General features: G+C 48.1%; 2 protein-coding genes across 3 annotated transcripts; both read left to right on the forward strand.

Moving 5' to 3' along the window:
* Positions 1 to 839: 839 nt before the first annotated feature.
* Positions 840 to 9,272, forward strand: MANF (mesencephalic astrocyte derived neurotrophic factor). 2 transcript variants are annotated; one of them, XM_045024349.1, is made up of 4 exons: positions 840 to 979; positions 3,721 to 3,848; positions 4,912 to 5,053; positions 8,833 to 9,272. In XM_045024349.1, exons 1-4 carry the CDS (start codon positions 853 to 855, stop codon positions 9,015 to 9,017), a joined length of 582 nt encoding a protein of 193 aa, XP_044880284.1. In that variant the 5' UTR covers positions 840 to 852; the 3' UTR covers positions 9,018 to 9,272. The 2 variants fall into 2 exon arrangements, with proteins under 2 accessions (XP_044880284.1, XP_044880285.1); XM_045024350.1 differs by having other exon boundaries at positions 922 to 1,082.
* An 827-nt stretch (positions 9,273 to 10,099) lies between these two features.
* Positions 10,100 to 13,452, forward strand: RBM15B (RNA binding motif protein 15B). Its single transcript, XM_045024348.1, has one exon. It carries the CDS (start codon positions 10,236 to 10,238, stop codon positions 12,948 to 12,950), a length of 2,715 nt encoding a protein of 904 aa, XP_044880283.1. The 5' UTR covers positions 10,100 to 10,235; the 3' UTR covers positions 12,951 to 13,452.
* Positions 13,453 to 14,143: the final 691 nt, after the last annotated feature.

Genomic DNA, 14,143 nt, shown 5'->3' on the forward strand with positions numbered 1-14,143 from the left:
GCTGCTTCCCTAATCAGGTTCTGACTTTAACAGCTTTCTTCTAAAAGTCATGATCATAGGCCATGCTGCTGTGTAGACCTGCTGAGATCCAGTCTGTGTACCAAGTCTTTGGGGTCCCCTTGGTCCCTTCCTAGGGTGACCAGACAGCAAGTGTGAAAAATCAGGATGGGGGTGGGGGTAATAGGAGCCTATATAAGAAAAAGACCCCAGACTCGGGATAGTCCCTTCCATCCCCAATTACTGCAAGAGCCAACCTCAGGCAAAAGCTTTGCTTGTTAAAGGGAACTGGAAGCATGGCATGAATCCATGGGCAGCTGGGACCAGGGAGCCAGCCTGGTCCACAGCACTTGCCGAATTGTCACGCAGTCAGCCTGGGCTGTCGTGCTTGGTGCCAGGTCAGGAAGCCGCCCTGGGCCCCAGGCAGCCACCAAACGCCCTTTGGCTCCAGCACCCACCTCCCCCACCACAGGGTGCTGCCCAGGCCCCTGCTAGGCTCAATCCCTCTTGGCTTCAGGACGTTCCTGACAACGACGGGGGTCCCGGCCCCTGGGAGCGGGGACCTGCCTGAGACCCAGAGCAAAGCGCCAGCCCCTGCTCTCTGCCGCCTCGTGGGTAACAGCTCTTGGCATGGGGCACTTGCCCCGCACAAAGATGGCGGCTGCACGGAATTCCATTGCGCGATCATGCTCCGCACAAAGATGGCGTTTCGCGGGGGTTGTTCCGTCTCCTGGAGACCGGCCGCTGAAGCCGTTCCGCGCACCTCGTCCAATCAGCAGCCGCCAACTCTCCAGTCTCGGCCGCGGCCCGCCCAATCGGGAAAGGGAGCGTGGAGGCCTATGGATCAGTGGGCGAATGGGAGCTCGACTTGTGAGGGAAGCGCCAGGAGCACCCAATGGGGTGGGGGACGGGCGGTGCATGTTGTTAAGGCACCGGGTGCGAAGGGGTCTCGCAGAGCGGCGTGTGCTACCGAGGAAGCCGGGTGCGCAGCGGAAGGATGCGGGTGGCGAACGGGCTCTGGGCGGCGCTGGCCCTGATCCTGCTCCCGGGCGGCAGCCGGGCCCTGCGGGAGGGGGAGTGCGAGGGTGAGCGAGGTGCCGGCGGGTGTCCCTGTCCGGGGGCTGCGCGGGGCGGCACCGGCTCTGCCGAGTCCCTGGCCTCGTGGGGCTGCTTCACCCGAGACTCGCTCTCTCGCTCGCTCGGTGGGCGGACTGGCGGCCGCTGCGCGGGCCGGGAGGAGTGGGGCTCCTGGAGCTGCCTGGGCCGGAAGGGGCTATCGGGGGGGGGGGCTGCCCGGGGGCTCCCTGGGGTGCCTGTAAATCTCAGAGGGGAAAGGCCCTAGTGAAGAGCAGCCCAGGAAGGCAAAGGGAAGCTGCCTCTTGTCACTGGTTGATAAGTCTGGAATGTTTCCTGCCTGAGCTTTGTCCTTCATAGCAGCTTTCTGTTGTCTCTGGCAGCCTGTTTTAAAACACCTAACCAAAACTTTTGCTTGTTTATATCAGGAAGAGGGAGTCCTGATTTTGGAAAGATCTGTGGAGGGCCTCATAGTGATGTCAGCCAGGACTACAACTCTCTCTCACGTGCACCCAGTTGAGAAGAGCAATTTTGAGACCCGGGTCCAAATTTTTGAAGGTATTTGATCACCATTTTCAGGTGTCTAAATACCTTTAAAAATCTGCCCCTAATACTGATATTTAGTATTCTGCCCCCCTCGTTTTTTTTTTAATTGCTCTTATTTCACAGTTCACCTTCATTAAAGATCCATTTAATACTTGGTTTTTCACTTCTCTGTTCTATCCTGGGTTTAGGGTGTTTTTTTCTGTAATGGCTGATAATCTCCAAATAAAGCAAAGTAGGGAGGGTGAGGAATGTTCTGATTAAAGGTTTTGTGATAGGAAGAACTTCCATAGGTAAGGAAGTGAATTCTGAACCTGAATGTTGGCAGGTTAGTAAAGGAGAAAGTGAATCTTGACTATGTTCAAATGTATTTGTAAATTGCAAGCCTGACCTGATAAGTGAAATGTAATTTAAAAAAAACTTTGTCTCCTTACATGGCATAAATGATACCATGGTGACTAACACAATAGAAATCATGCAGAACTGGTCACCATTATACTCCAGTTCAGGTAATATATATTGTACCTTTTATGCTAAAGAGTGCCAGTGTTCTGCTAATAATACAAACTATACACTGGGATGTTGGTGCACCACTGAAATGCATCAGCCTCTTAGGTTTAAACCACTTAACAGCACAGAAGAGTTACACAGCAATTCTTAAGTGAAGAAGTGAACAGATTCTGCAGATGGAACTTTAAAGATGTAGTTATCCAATTTGGAATTTCCCTGCAGTTCTGGAATTTTGCACCACTACCGCTGCAAAAAATGCAATAGTCTCTTTAACTGGGGATTAATTTTTTCACCTCATCTGAAAGATGGCATCTCCAGCAGCCCAGTGCCCTGTAACACCATGTTGGAACTCAGGTTCAAGAATAACTCAGTCACCAGTATCATTCCCTACAGAACCTGGAATCCAAATACCAGATCGCAGCACAAGACCAGCGGACAGCACTATGTGGGAGAAGTAATGTGAAATGGCCAAAAAAGATGCCATGCATGTAGGAAAAAGTTCAGCTGCCTATTTAGTTCAGGTTATGCTTTCTGCCAGTGTTACATATTTGGAGTGCAGACCTCTTCTTGGTTGTGTGGGGCTCAAATAGGTGATCCTGTATTTTCCATCTTCTTATGCCCTCCCTTGACTTTGGAATTGAGTGTAAAAGTAGCTGAAGGCCATAGAGATTGGTTGATCCCTTCTCCTGGTATCAGTAAAACGTATGGAAGCCCTAACCTGGGCCATTTTTTCTGCCCAGAAATGGGGTCAGTGTTGGGCACCTTGTCTCATCATTGAAGGTAACAGGATTGCAAGAGGGCTGCTGAGGATCTCCTTTGGCCCACAGAATTTTTCATACTAGTGATGTTGAGATCAAGGTTGAGTTTCCAAAGCTGACACTCTTAAAGCATGTTTTCCTTTTGTAAACTGAGTGGACTTGATCTGTACACACTGAGAGACAATAAACATGGAGTCGACAGTGCCTTAGAGTCTGTCATTTTCAGAATAGTGTTGCATATTTAAAGTCCTTGGATTGACATTGAGTTATTGTTTTGGGAGGGAAGGATAAGAGAGTCTGGGCATTAAATTGGCTCTTCCCACCCACCACTTAGTGCTCCCTCTATTGTTTGCTGCTAGCATTGTATTTCCACAGCTCTGGTTCTCAACCTGTGGCCAATCAGCACAGAGCTGTGGTCCATGTGACATTTGCAGGGCCATAGAGATAGTATTGGATGTGGCCCACAATGGTAAATAGGTTGAGAACCACTGCCTCAGCTGAATCTGTGCTGCTCTTCCAGTACAGTACATGAATGCCATTGATGGGATCTCTCCTCAGGGATCTGTTTCTAAGTATTAGCGAGACAAGGTGGGTGAGGTGTATAAGTATGTGAGTTATATGTGAGTCACCTGTCCTCATTCATGCTCTGAAAGATTTACTGTGGGGTAATTGTCATGTGTGCAGCTCCAAGGGGATAGGTTCTTGGTCGCTAATGCAGTGTCCTAACCTCATTCACAAACCCCTTCATTCTCTTGTTTTCGTATAGGAGTTCTCCCCAAGTGCTACTTCCAGGTTAGTGCAAATGTTATGAATCTCTCCATTTTTTTCCCCCCTTTAGTGTGTGTTACATTCCTGGGAAGGTTCTACCAGAGTCTAAAGGACAAGGATGTTGAGTTCACACCAGCTAGTGTTGAAAAAGAACTCTTGAAATCCTGCAAAGAAGCAAAAGGCAAAGAGAACCGACTGGTAAGTAACAATGATCCATCACCATCTCTTTTGCAGAATAATTCATAGAACAGCTGGGAGGTAGATAGAAACTGGGAAAGTCTCTCACTGAATGGTTGTGTATACAGTATAGGCCTATCTAGGGAAGATTTGAGGAGGAGTGCAGTCCCTCTCCACCATAAAAATAAATTGGTACCAGTTTTCCTATCGCTTGACCTCATTTCTGCCTGTAATTGAACTGCCGTGAGAGAGTTTCTTATGAAATTTTACTTTCTACTGAACCCCTTGAGCATAAGATGATGCATCTAGATTGCTGTACAAACTATGTTTAAGTAATAATGCTTATCAGCCCTTGAACTGAAAAATGGCAAAGGAAATTAACCCAAAAGGAAGTGCTAATTGAAAGCAGTCCAAAATGCTTTCACAGTGAAGTGACCTGAGTAGAAAGGTTTTCCCCTATCTTTGAAGAGAACTAGGAGTGACTTTGTCAGACATACTCAGGGACATATTGTACTTCAGACAAGCTGTCTTTGAACTGAGAAAAAACTGCCTTCAGGCCAGCTCAGATAAAACGTCACTCGGGGGGTACTAAGACAACCTACATCAACATAATGAGAAATCAGCTTTTCTCTTAGCTCTAATAGGACTCATGGAGAAATATTCTGTACCAGTAAATGTGAAACTGCAAAACCAGGCAACTTAGTGTGTCAAAAATGTGCATGACAAAAGGCCAAATAAGCCATTTATTGGTAGCATGTTCTCTCTGTTCCTTATGAGTGAAAATAAATCTTCCCCTGGAGCTGAGGTGCTTCCAAGAGGTAGAGTGAAAGTGAGGCTGTGGTTCCTGTTCCCCTTTCACTTTGCTCTAGAAATCCGAACCAAAGCAGCTGGTTCTCTCCTCTGGATGAAACAAATTCTGAGATGAAATCATGGCAAGACACTGAGATTTGCATGGCAGAAAGCCCAGGGTCTCTGGCACAGAGGAGGGAGGAAGCAACCAAAAAAATCAGCTGAATTCTTCTGAAAGGATTCTTTTCCCTCAGCATCACTAGACACCTCATACTTTTCCTTTCTACCCCTCTAGTGCTATTACATTGGAGCCACCAGCGATGCAGCCACTAAAATGGTTAATGAGGTATCAAAACCTCTGAGTCACCACATCCCTGTGGAAAAGGTCTGTGAGAAACTGAAGAAGAAAGACAGCCAGATCTGTGAGCTAAAATATGGTGAGTTTGGGGAGACGTTAGCTATGGGGTTAAATGACTGGATTTTTCTGCAGTATGGATCTTTGTTCTGATAGGTAACGCACTTGCACCTGATCCCTTGTATGGATCTGCTTCTAATCTAAAACAGCCTAAAGTGGGCTTCTTTTGAAAGTTGATGAGGTGAAGCCACTTGCTCTTAAATCCTTCAGCAAGATCAGCAGAGTGAGTATTATGACAGATAACTTGAGCTGACCCCCTGTTAGAGATGTTTGAATGGTTAGGCAGTAGCACAAGTATGTGTAGTAAATGTTCCTGGAGGCTCCTAATAGGGTGATTCGGTGAAAGTTGCTGTGTCTGGCACTAATCCAACTCAGAGGGTTCCTGCACAGACATGGGTTTGTCTAGCGTGCAGCATTGCTTATAACCAGGATTAGCCCAGACCCTTGCAGCTAGACTCTCAAAGGGTGCCTAACTGCCTCTCTAGATGCCTAGGTCCAACATTTAAGCACCACTGACGTTCACAAAACCACTGCTCAGCTGCTGCCTAACCCTGCTTAAGTCCTGATCAGGTTGTTGGCTTCTGAGAATCTCTTTCTTGGATGCCTAACTCTCCTCATACAATTGGGCTTCTTGTTACCAAACTCTATCAAAGACATTGACAAGAGACTATTTAATTTTTAAATGGTCCCGCCTTGATTCCCTAAAAGTCTGGCTTCCAGTTCTGCTCCACTGAAACTGCTCATGACAGTCTATTAATGAGGTCTTCCTTGCCAAGCCTCATTAATGGTCAGTCTCGCAGCCCTCCATGATTATCCTCTCCAAGTGATATCTACCTTGCTGGCCACTCCTTCAGAAATATCTTTTAGTTGCTAGGCGTCTGTCCTTGGGCTCCATTTTTCTGTGCTTGCTCTCTGAGTATTCCTATCCATTCTCTCATCACCTCTATTTTGATGATTCTCAAATCCTCCTCTTCTGTGCAGGCCACATCTTTCTTTTGTTCTGTCTCCTCATGGATAGTAAGATCCATTTGTCATGTTTCTCTTATCTTTCGTCCTAAAACCTCTCCTTTCACCTCTTGAGATGGAGAATTCCACTGTCCTCTCATCATTAGAGTTTGCAGCTCTGGGGTTACCCTTGAATCCTCACATCCAGGCTTTCACTGAACCTTATGTTTCTCTCTAATAGATAAAATCAAAAATCTGCCCTTTCCTTTTTGTGCTTACTACCAAAACTCTAATTCTTGTCTCGTTTCTGTCTCGCTTGAACTCTTGTAACCACCACCAACACCTTTCTGGTGTTCCCGACTCTCTCCCCTTCAATAGGTTCAGTCTTCAGCAGCTGAATATAAGAATGGCCATATTGGGTCAGACCAATGGTCCATCTAGCCCAGTATCCTGTCTCTGACAGTGGCCAGTGCCAGATATTTCAGAGGGAATGAACAGCACAGGCAGTTTTGAGTGATCCATCTCCTGTCATCCTGTCCCTGCTTCTGGCAGTTGGATGGTTAGGGACACCTGGATCCTGGGGTTGCATCCCCAACCTTCTTTTCTAATAGCCATTGATGGACCTGTCTTCCATGAATTTACCTGATTAACTTTTTTTTAAGCCAGTTATATTTTTGGCATTCACAGCATCCCATGACAGAGTTCCACGGGTTGACTGTGCATTGTGTAGACAAGTACTTCCTTATGTTTGTTTTTTTAAACCTGCTGCGTGACCCTTAATTCTTGTGTTGTGTGAAAAAGGTGAATGATACTTCTTTGTTCACTTCCTTCACACCAGTCATGATTTTATAGACCTCTATCATTCCCCAGTATTCATTTCTTTTCTAAGCGAAACAGTCCCAGTCTTTTTAATCTCTCCTGATATGGAAGTTGTTCCCTACCCGTAATCATTTTTGTTGCTCTCCTCTTCCAATTCTAATATATCTTTTTAGAGATGAGGCAACAGAACTGTGTGCAATATTCAAGGTATGGACATACCCATGGATTTACATAGTGGCATGACGATATTTTCTGTCTTAGTATCTATCCCTTTCTAATGATTCTTAACATTGCTACCTTTTTTGACTGCCACTGTGCATTTAGAGGATGTTTTGAGGGAGCTATCCACGATGATTCTAAGATCTTTCTGGTAACAGCTGATTTAGACCTCATCATTTTGTATGAATAGTTAAGATTGTTTTCCAATGTGCATTACTTTGCATTTATCAACACTGATTTTCATTTGCCATTTTGTTGCCTAGTCACTCGGTTTAGTGGCTCTTTGCAGTCAGCTTTGGACTTAACTATTTTGTGTAATTTTGTATCCTCTACAAGTTTTGCCACCTCACTGTTTACACCTTATTTCAGATCACTTTTGAATATGTTGAACAGCACATATCCATGAGGGACCCTACTATTTACCTCTCTCCATTATGAAAACTGACCATTTATTCCTATCCTTAGTTTCCTGTCTTTTTAACTAGTTACTGATCCATGAAAGGCCCTTCCTTCGTATCCTATGACTGCTTAATTTGCTTAAGAGCCTTTGGTGAGGGACCTTATCAAAGGCTTTCTGAAAGGCCGGGGACGCTATATCAACTGGATTTCCCTTGTCCACATGCTTGTTGACACTCTTAACTAATTCTAATACATTGGTGAGGCATGATTTCCCTTTATAAAAGGAGTGTTGACCAACATACCATGTTTATCTTGGTGTCTGATAATTTTGTTTTTTGCTATAGTTTCAAACAATTTATCTGTTACTGAAGTTAGGCTTCCTGGCCTATAGTTATCAGAATTGCCTTTAGAGCCCCTTTTTTTATTTTTAAAGAATAGACATTACATTAGCTCCACTCCAGTTATCTGGTACAGAGGCTGACTTAAATGATATACATACCACAGTTCAGCAGTTTTCATATTTGAGTTCCTTCAGAACTCTTCTGTGGCTACCATTTATCCTGGTGACTTTATTACTGTTTAATTTATACCCAGAGCTCCTCTATTCCTCAGATCTATCACCTGCAAAGACCGCTGCAAACAATTCATTTAGCTTCTCTGCAATAGCCTTGTCTTTCTTGAGTACTCCTTTAGCACCTTGATCATCTAGTGGCCCCACTTCCTGTTCATCAGGCTTCCGGCTTCTGTTGTACTTAGAATTATTTTTTTCTTTTCCTGTTTCTCTGACTGCATCAGTCTGACACTGCCAGTCTCTTTACTGATTCCGTGTCCTTGTGCATAAAATTCAGCCTTGTTTGTCTTCAATTGCAATTCTCCTTCTTGCCTTGCCTCATCACAAAATAATAATAATAATTAAAAAAAAATTGACAAGAAGATGTGAGGAACTGTGTGTGTGTGAGAGAAAAAAATAAGCATGGGGATGCTATTCCCCCTCCCTTCCCCACCCTTACGGTTCCTCACATCTTCTTGTCAATTGCTGGAAATGGGCCATTTTCATTACCACTACAAACCGTTCTTTTTCTCCTGCTGATAATAGCTCACCTTAACTGATCACTCTCCTTATAGTGTGTATGGTAACACCCATTGTTTCGTGTGTGTGTCTGTCTTCCTTCCTATTGTATTTTCCACAGCATGCATCTGATGAAGTGAGCTGTAGCACACAAAAGCTTATGCTCAAATAAATTTGTTAGTCTCTAAGGTGCCACAAGTACTCCTGTTCTTTTTGCGGATACAGACTAACACGGCTGCTACTCTGAATCCTTTAAGAAAGAGATTAATTTTGACAGCTTCTAATCAATTTGTTATTGCTCACTTAGAGTAACTGATGTCTTCCCCCCCCCCCCCCACTTCTCTCCTTAGACAAGCAGATTGACTTGAGTACTGTGGATCTGAAGAAACTGAGAGTGAAAGAACTGAAGAAGATCCTAGATGACTGGGGTGAAACATGCAAGGGCTGTGCAGAAAAATCAGACTATATTCGCAAAATCAATGAACTAATGCCTAAATATGCACCAAAGGCAGCCAGTTCACGGATGGATCTCTGACCAATGTAATAGCCTCTGTCATACTAGCACCTCGTACAAACTACATTAATCTGTTTTGTTTCTTATGAAGCCTTTTTTGTAACTTATTTAACTAGGCTCCCAAGGCTGGCAGTTTGGAGCTGGAGCAGTTGTGAAATGCTCATTCAACACCCCCGTTATGTCATGTCTCTAGTTTGTATTTCTCTTGATTCTGGTTTAGTTTAGGACATCACAATCTGTATGGAATTTTTTTTTATTAAAATAAGAAGAAATCTATTCTTTTTCTACAAAATCTGGGTTGAAAGGAGTGCAGTAGAAATCACAGGAAGGTACGGCTTTAGCTTAGCTGAACTTAGTCTGCTAAAACTAGCAGCAGTGATGTCCTGGTGCACAAAGTTGAGCTGCTCTAGTCCTGTGGGCATATGCACTTCCCAGCTGCTACAATCAGACTCTTCGCTGGAGGCTGGTCATAGGGTGGGTGAGAGGTTTGGTGTGATACAAGACCCTGCACAAGCTTCACTGTGAGTCATAGCCTCCAGTTCGGGTGCAGACTGTACCTCTCATGCTCTGTCAGGCAGGGGCAGCGGGGAGGGGTGAGACCAGGGCCTGCAGCCTGGTCACGTAAATGTAAATACAGCTTTACCCCAGCCCTGTCTCCTGAGTCGCAGTGTGGAATGGGGTGAGTTCCTGGTCCAGTGCTGCGGGGGGGCACGCATACAAAGGGGCCGGGGCCCTGGTAGCAGGATGCCAGGGGCAAAGCACCTCCGGCCGGGCACGATGCCGAGATGGTCCCAGGCAAGGCGCAAGGCTGCTCGATTGGGGAATGGGCTGGGCCCTGTTGGCTGATCTCAAGTAGCAGTGGGCCGCCCCGCTCCTGCGGCAGGGGGCGCTGTGCGGGGCCGGGACATCGCCCATTCTTCCCCGCCCTCGAAGCCGGCGCCCTCCAAATTGATCCCCTGTCGGGGGGGAAGGGGAAGATGTAACTGTCCTTCCCCATTGGGCCTTTTTTTTGTCACGTGACTCCGGCCGCGTGGGTGCCGGGAGCCTGTCCCTTGTCATGTGACGGGTGCCTCGGCGCCAGCTCGCCATTACCCCTGACGCCACCATGCGGCGGGGCGCGGAATGATGACGTGAGGCCCGCGCGGCGCCGCGGCCGGACTCCGGAGCCGCCTTCGTTCCCTTTTGTCCAAGATGGCGGCGGCCGCCGGAGGCGCCTCCTGAGCCGCGGGTCCGGGAGCCATGAAGCGGGGCAGCGAGCGGGACCCCAGCCCGGGCGGGGCTGGGGGAGGCCGAGCCGCCGCCGCCGCCAAGCGGCCCCGGGAGCGAGAACGGGAAAGCAGCAGCAGCCGGCGGGGCCCGCACCGGAGCTCGGGCGCCTCTCGCAGTAGCCGGGACAAGCTCCCGCCCGGCGGCGGCAGCGGCGCCTCCAGCTCCCGCAGCCACCGCGGTGACGAGCGAGCCGGAGGCAGCGACTCCAACCACCGCACGGCGGGGAGCGGCTCGGCCTCCAGCGCCCGCAGCAGCCAGGCCGCCCCTCCCTCCACCTCCTCCTCCTCTTCGTCGTCCCGGGCGCTGGGGGCCCCCAAGGCCAAGGCCCTACCGGGGGCCGTGGTGGCCCCGTCACTGCTGCTGGCGGGCCCCCCCCCGGGGGCAGCACCCTCCCTGCTGCTGGCCCCGCTGGGGGGCTCGCCAGGGCTGGTGGTGGAGCCGCCCGGCTCCTGCGAGTACAAGACGTTGCTGGTGAGTGGGCTGAGTGCAGCGCTGCCTGACCAGCTGCTGGAGGATGGGCTCTTCCGCCAGTTCCAGCGCTTTGCGAGTGGGGGCGCTGGCGACATCAGTGTGAAGCTCTCCCACACGCCCGAGCTCGGCCGTGTCGCCTATGTCAACTTCCGGCACCCGGGGGACGCCCGTGATGCCCGCAGACATGCCCGGGCCCGGCAGCTGCTTCTGTACGATCGTCCCCTCAAGGTGGAGCCTGTGTATCTGCGTGGGGGTCGCAGGAGCCGCACACCCCCACCTGTGCCCTCCCCAGAGCCTCTGGGCTACCTGCCACCCATCCACAGCACCTACCAGTATAAGCAGAGGTCACTCTCACCTGTTGCCAGCCCTTTATTGAGGGAGCCAAGGCCCCGACATGCTCATGCCGCGGCTGCAGCCTTTGCCTTGGAGGCTGCTGCACTCGGGCTCTCCCGGGAGCGGGAGAGGGCGCTGGATTACTATGGGCTGTATGATGAGCGTGGCCGACCCTATGGCTACCCCATAGTGGCTGAGGAAGACCTGATGCCAGAGGATGACCAGAGAGCCACCCGGAACCTGTTCATTGGGAACTTAGATCATAACGTTTCAGAGGTGGAGCTGAGACGTGCTTTTGAGAAGTATGGCATCATTGAGGAGGTGGTGATCAAGCGCCCTGCTCGAGGTCAAGGTGGGGCCTATGCATTCCTCAAGTTCCAGAACTTGGACATGGCCCATCGGGCTAAGGTCGCCATGTCTGGCCGGGTTGTTGGCAGGAACCCCATCAAAATTGGCTATGGTAAAGCCAACCCTACTACTCGACTCTGGGTAGGCGGCCTTGGACCAAGTACATCCCTGGCTGCCCTTGCTAGGGAGTTTGATCGCTTTGGTAGCATCAGGACTATTGACTATGTGAAGGGGGATAGCTTTGCCTATATTCAATATGAAAGCCTGGATGCTGCCCAGGCTGCCTGTGCGCAGATGAGGGGCTTCCCCTTGGGCGGACCAGAGAGGAGACTTAGAGTGGATTTTGCCAAAGCTGAAGAGACAAGATACCCCCAGCAGTACCAGCCTGCACCGCTCCCAGTGCACTATGAGCTGTTACCTGATGGATATAGCAGGCACAGAAGCCTAGAGCAAGACTTAAGGGTGAGAGATAGGACTCCTCCACATCTCCTGTACTCGGACAGAGACAGGAGCTTTGCAGAGGCAGACTGGGCTAGCCCTGCCAAAAATGCTGAACGCAGAAATAACTTGGAGAGCTACGGCCGATCCGTGCGTAGCCGCAGCGGAGAACGTTGGGGTAGTGAGAGTGACCGCAGCGTGCCCAAGCTTTGGGAAGAAAGGCGGAAACGCCGGAGCCTTTCCAGTGACCGTGGAAGGACTGCTCATTCACCTTACGAGGACAGAGGCAGGACAAAGGCCAGTGGGTTAGCTTTAGATCGCAGCCCAGACAGGGTTCGCAAAGAGAACAACACTACAGAGTCTGGAACAGAGAGAGACCAGAGTAACTCCCTTCAGAACAACCGGCACGTATCTGAGGATAAACCCCATCGTGAAACTTCTGATCTTCCTCAGCCTAAAAAAAGGGACAGCGAACGCAATCATCGAACTGGTGAATCGGAATCAAAAACTCACGAGGAGCCAAAATCTGAGACCAAAAAAGTAAAGAACTTATCAGAATTCGCTCAGACACTGCAACTTGCTTGGAACGGGCTTCTTGTGTTAAAAAATAGCTGCTTCCCCACGTCTATGCACATCCTGGAGGGAGACCTAGGTGTCATCAATGGGCTCCTAAAAGACCATTCATCTGGTGGGAAGTTAACACAGCTCAAGATTGCTCAAAGACTTCGACTTGACCAGCCCAAGCTGGATGAAGTAACTCGCCGTATCAAACAAGGCAGTCCTAATGGTTATGCTGTGCTACTGGCTACCCAAGCCACCCAAGGAGGGGTAGGGGCTGAGGGGACCTTTCCTGTTGTGGAGCCTGGCTTGCAGCGAAGGCTTCTCAGGAATCTGGTCTCCTACTTGAAACAGAAGCAGGCTGCTGGGGTGATCAGCCTGCCTGTGGGAGGGGCGAAGTGCAGAGACAGCACAGGCATGCTTTACGCTTTCCCTCCTTGTGAATTCTCTCAGCAGTACCTCCAGTCAGCACTAAGGACATTGGGAAAGTTAGAAGAAGAACATATGGTGATAGTTATAGTCAAAGACACTGCCTAGAGCCCACACTGTCTCTTCAGATTCCATGTTTTCTTTGAGTGTGTCACAACCCAGTTGTTTTTAAGGCCGATCATTTTGGTGGAAGCCCAGTAAACCTTAAACAAAACTGTAAGATTTTTAGTTTCTAATTAATTTTAATACCATTTGAATAGATCCAATTTTATTCGTTTTTTAATATGTGACACTGTCCACTGTGTTCTGTATTTTTATTTTTTAACTGTATGGAAAGTTGTCAGTAAAGCCTTGTTCACTGATGGATTTTTAATCTTGTGCAGTATCTTGGTTTTTATGGCCTTACGAGGGGCTGGTTCCCTGTCCTCCCAAGAGCTAAAAGATGATGCCTCCTCCCTTTCCAGTTTCTTAGACCTATAGTTCCCCTCCCTCTTTCCAGGTGCCCTGGAAAATTGGGGGAAGACTTCTTTATGATGTATGAGAGAGACTGAAATGTCAATTCATGTTCTTGGCCTGCTTGCTTTGTATATTATAAATTTGAGTCTTGACACTTTTCTGCTACTTCTCCAATATTTGATAGAGGCGTCCCAGGTAGAGAAGTTCCAAGGAAGTGAATCCTGATCAAAAATAGAAGTGCCTTTTATTCATCGTTTTAAATCTTTTAACAGCTATTTAACATTTGAGAGAAAAATGCTTCTTGTAAAAGGTCGCAAGGACTGACCAAGAAGCTTCAAAAAAATATAGGTAGACACGTCTTGACATTCCTGATAATTTTAGGGGGGGGAAATAAAAAAAAACAAACCCTGCCTTTCCTCTTTGGAGAGAACCCTCTTGGGCCTCTGTTATACATAAACAAATAAAGGGCACAAGCTTAGTTTTTATTGCACTGCAGGTGCTCTTTTGTATAGTGCAGAGCTTGACTATCTGGACAAGGTTAACTGCCATGGTTTTGCCAAAGTTAAATTGTTTGCAGGATTCTAAAGGAGGAAAAAATACCTTTGGCTGTTTAAAAACATAATTATGTATTAAGAGTTAATTTTCCTAAGATCTTGGAACGTCCTGCCACAGTAAGAGCATAAACAAGGAATGAAAATTGGAATTGAAGAAGGGCCGGTTCCTTCCGGTAGTCTGTGAGGTGGTTGTCTGACAGAAGCTAGGACATTTGCCTCTCTAATTTCTCAGTATCTTAATGATGGGGGTTAACCATTCCAAACTTGACTTAAAAGCCACACAGTTACATT

The sequence above is a fragment of the Mauremys mutica genome, chromosome 7 (genome assembly GCF_020497125.1).
Source record: "Mauremys mutica isolate MM-2020 ecotype Southern chromosome 7, ASM2049712v1, whole genome shotgun sequence".
Lineage (NCBI taxonomy): Eukaryota > Metazoa > Chordata > Testudines > Geoemydidae > Mauremys > Mauremys mutica.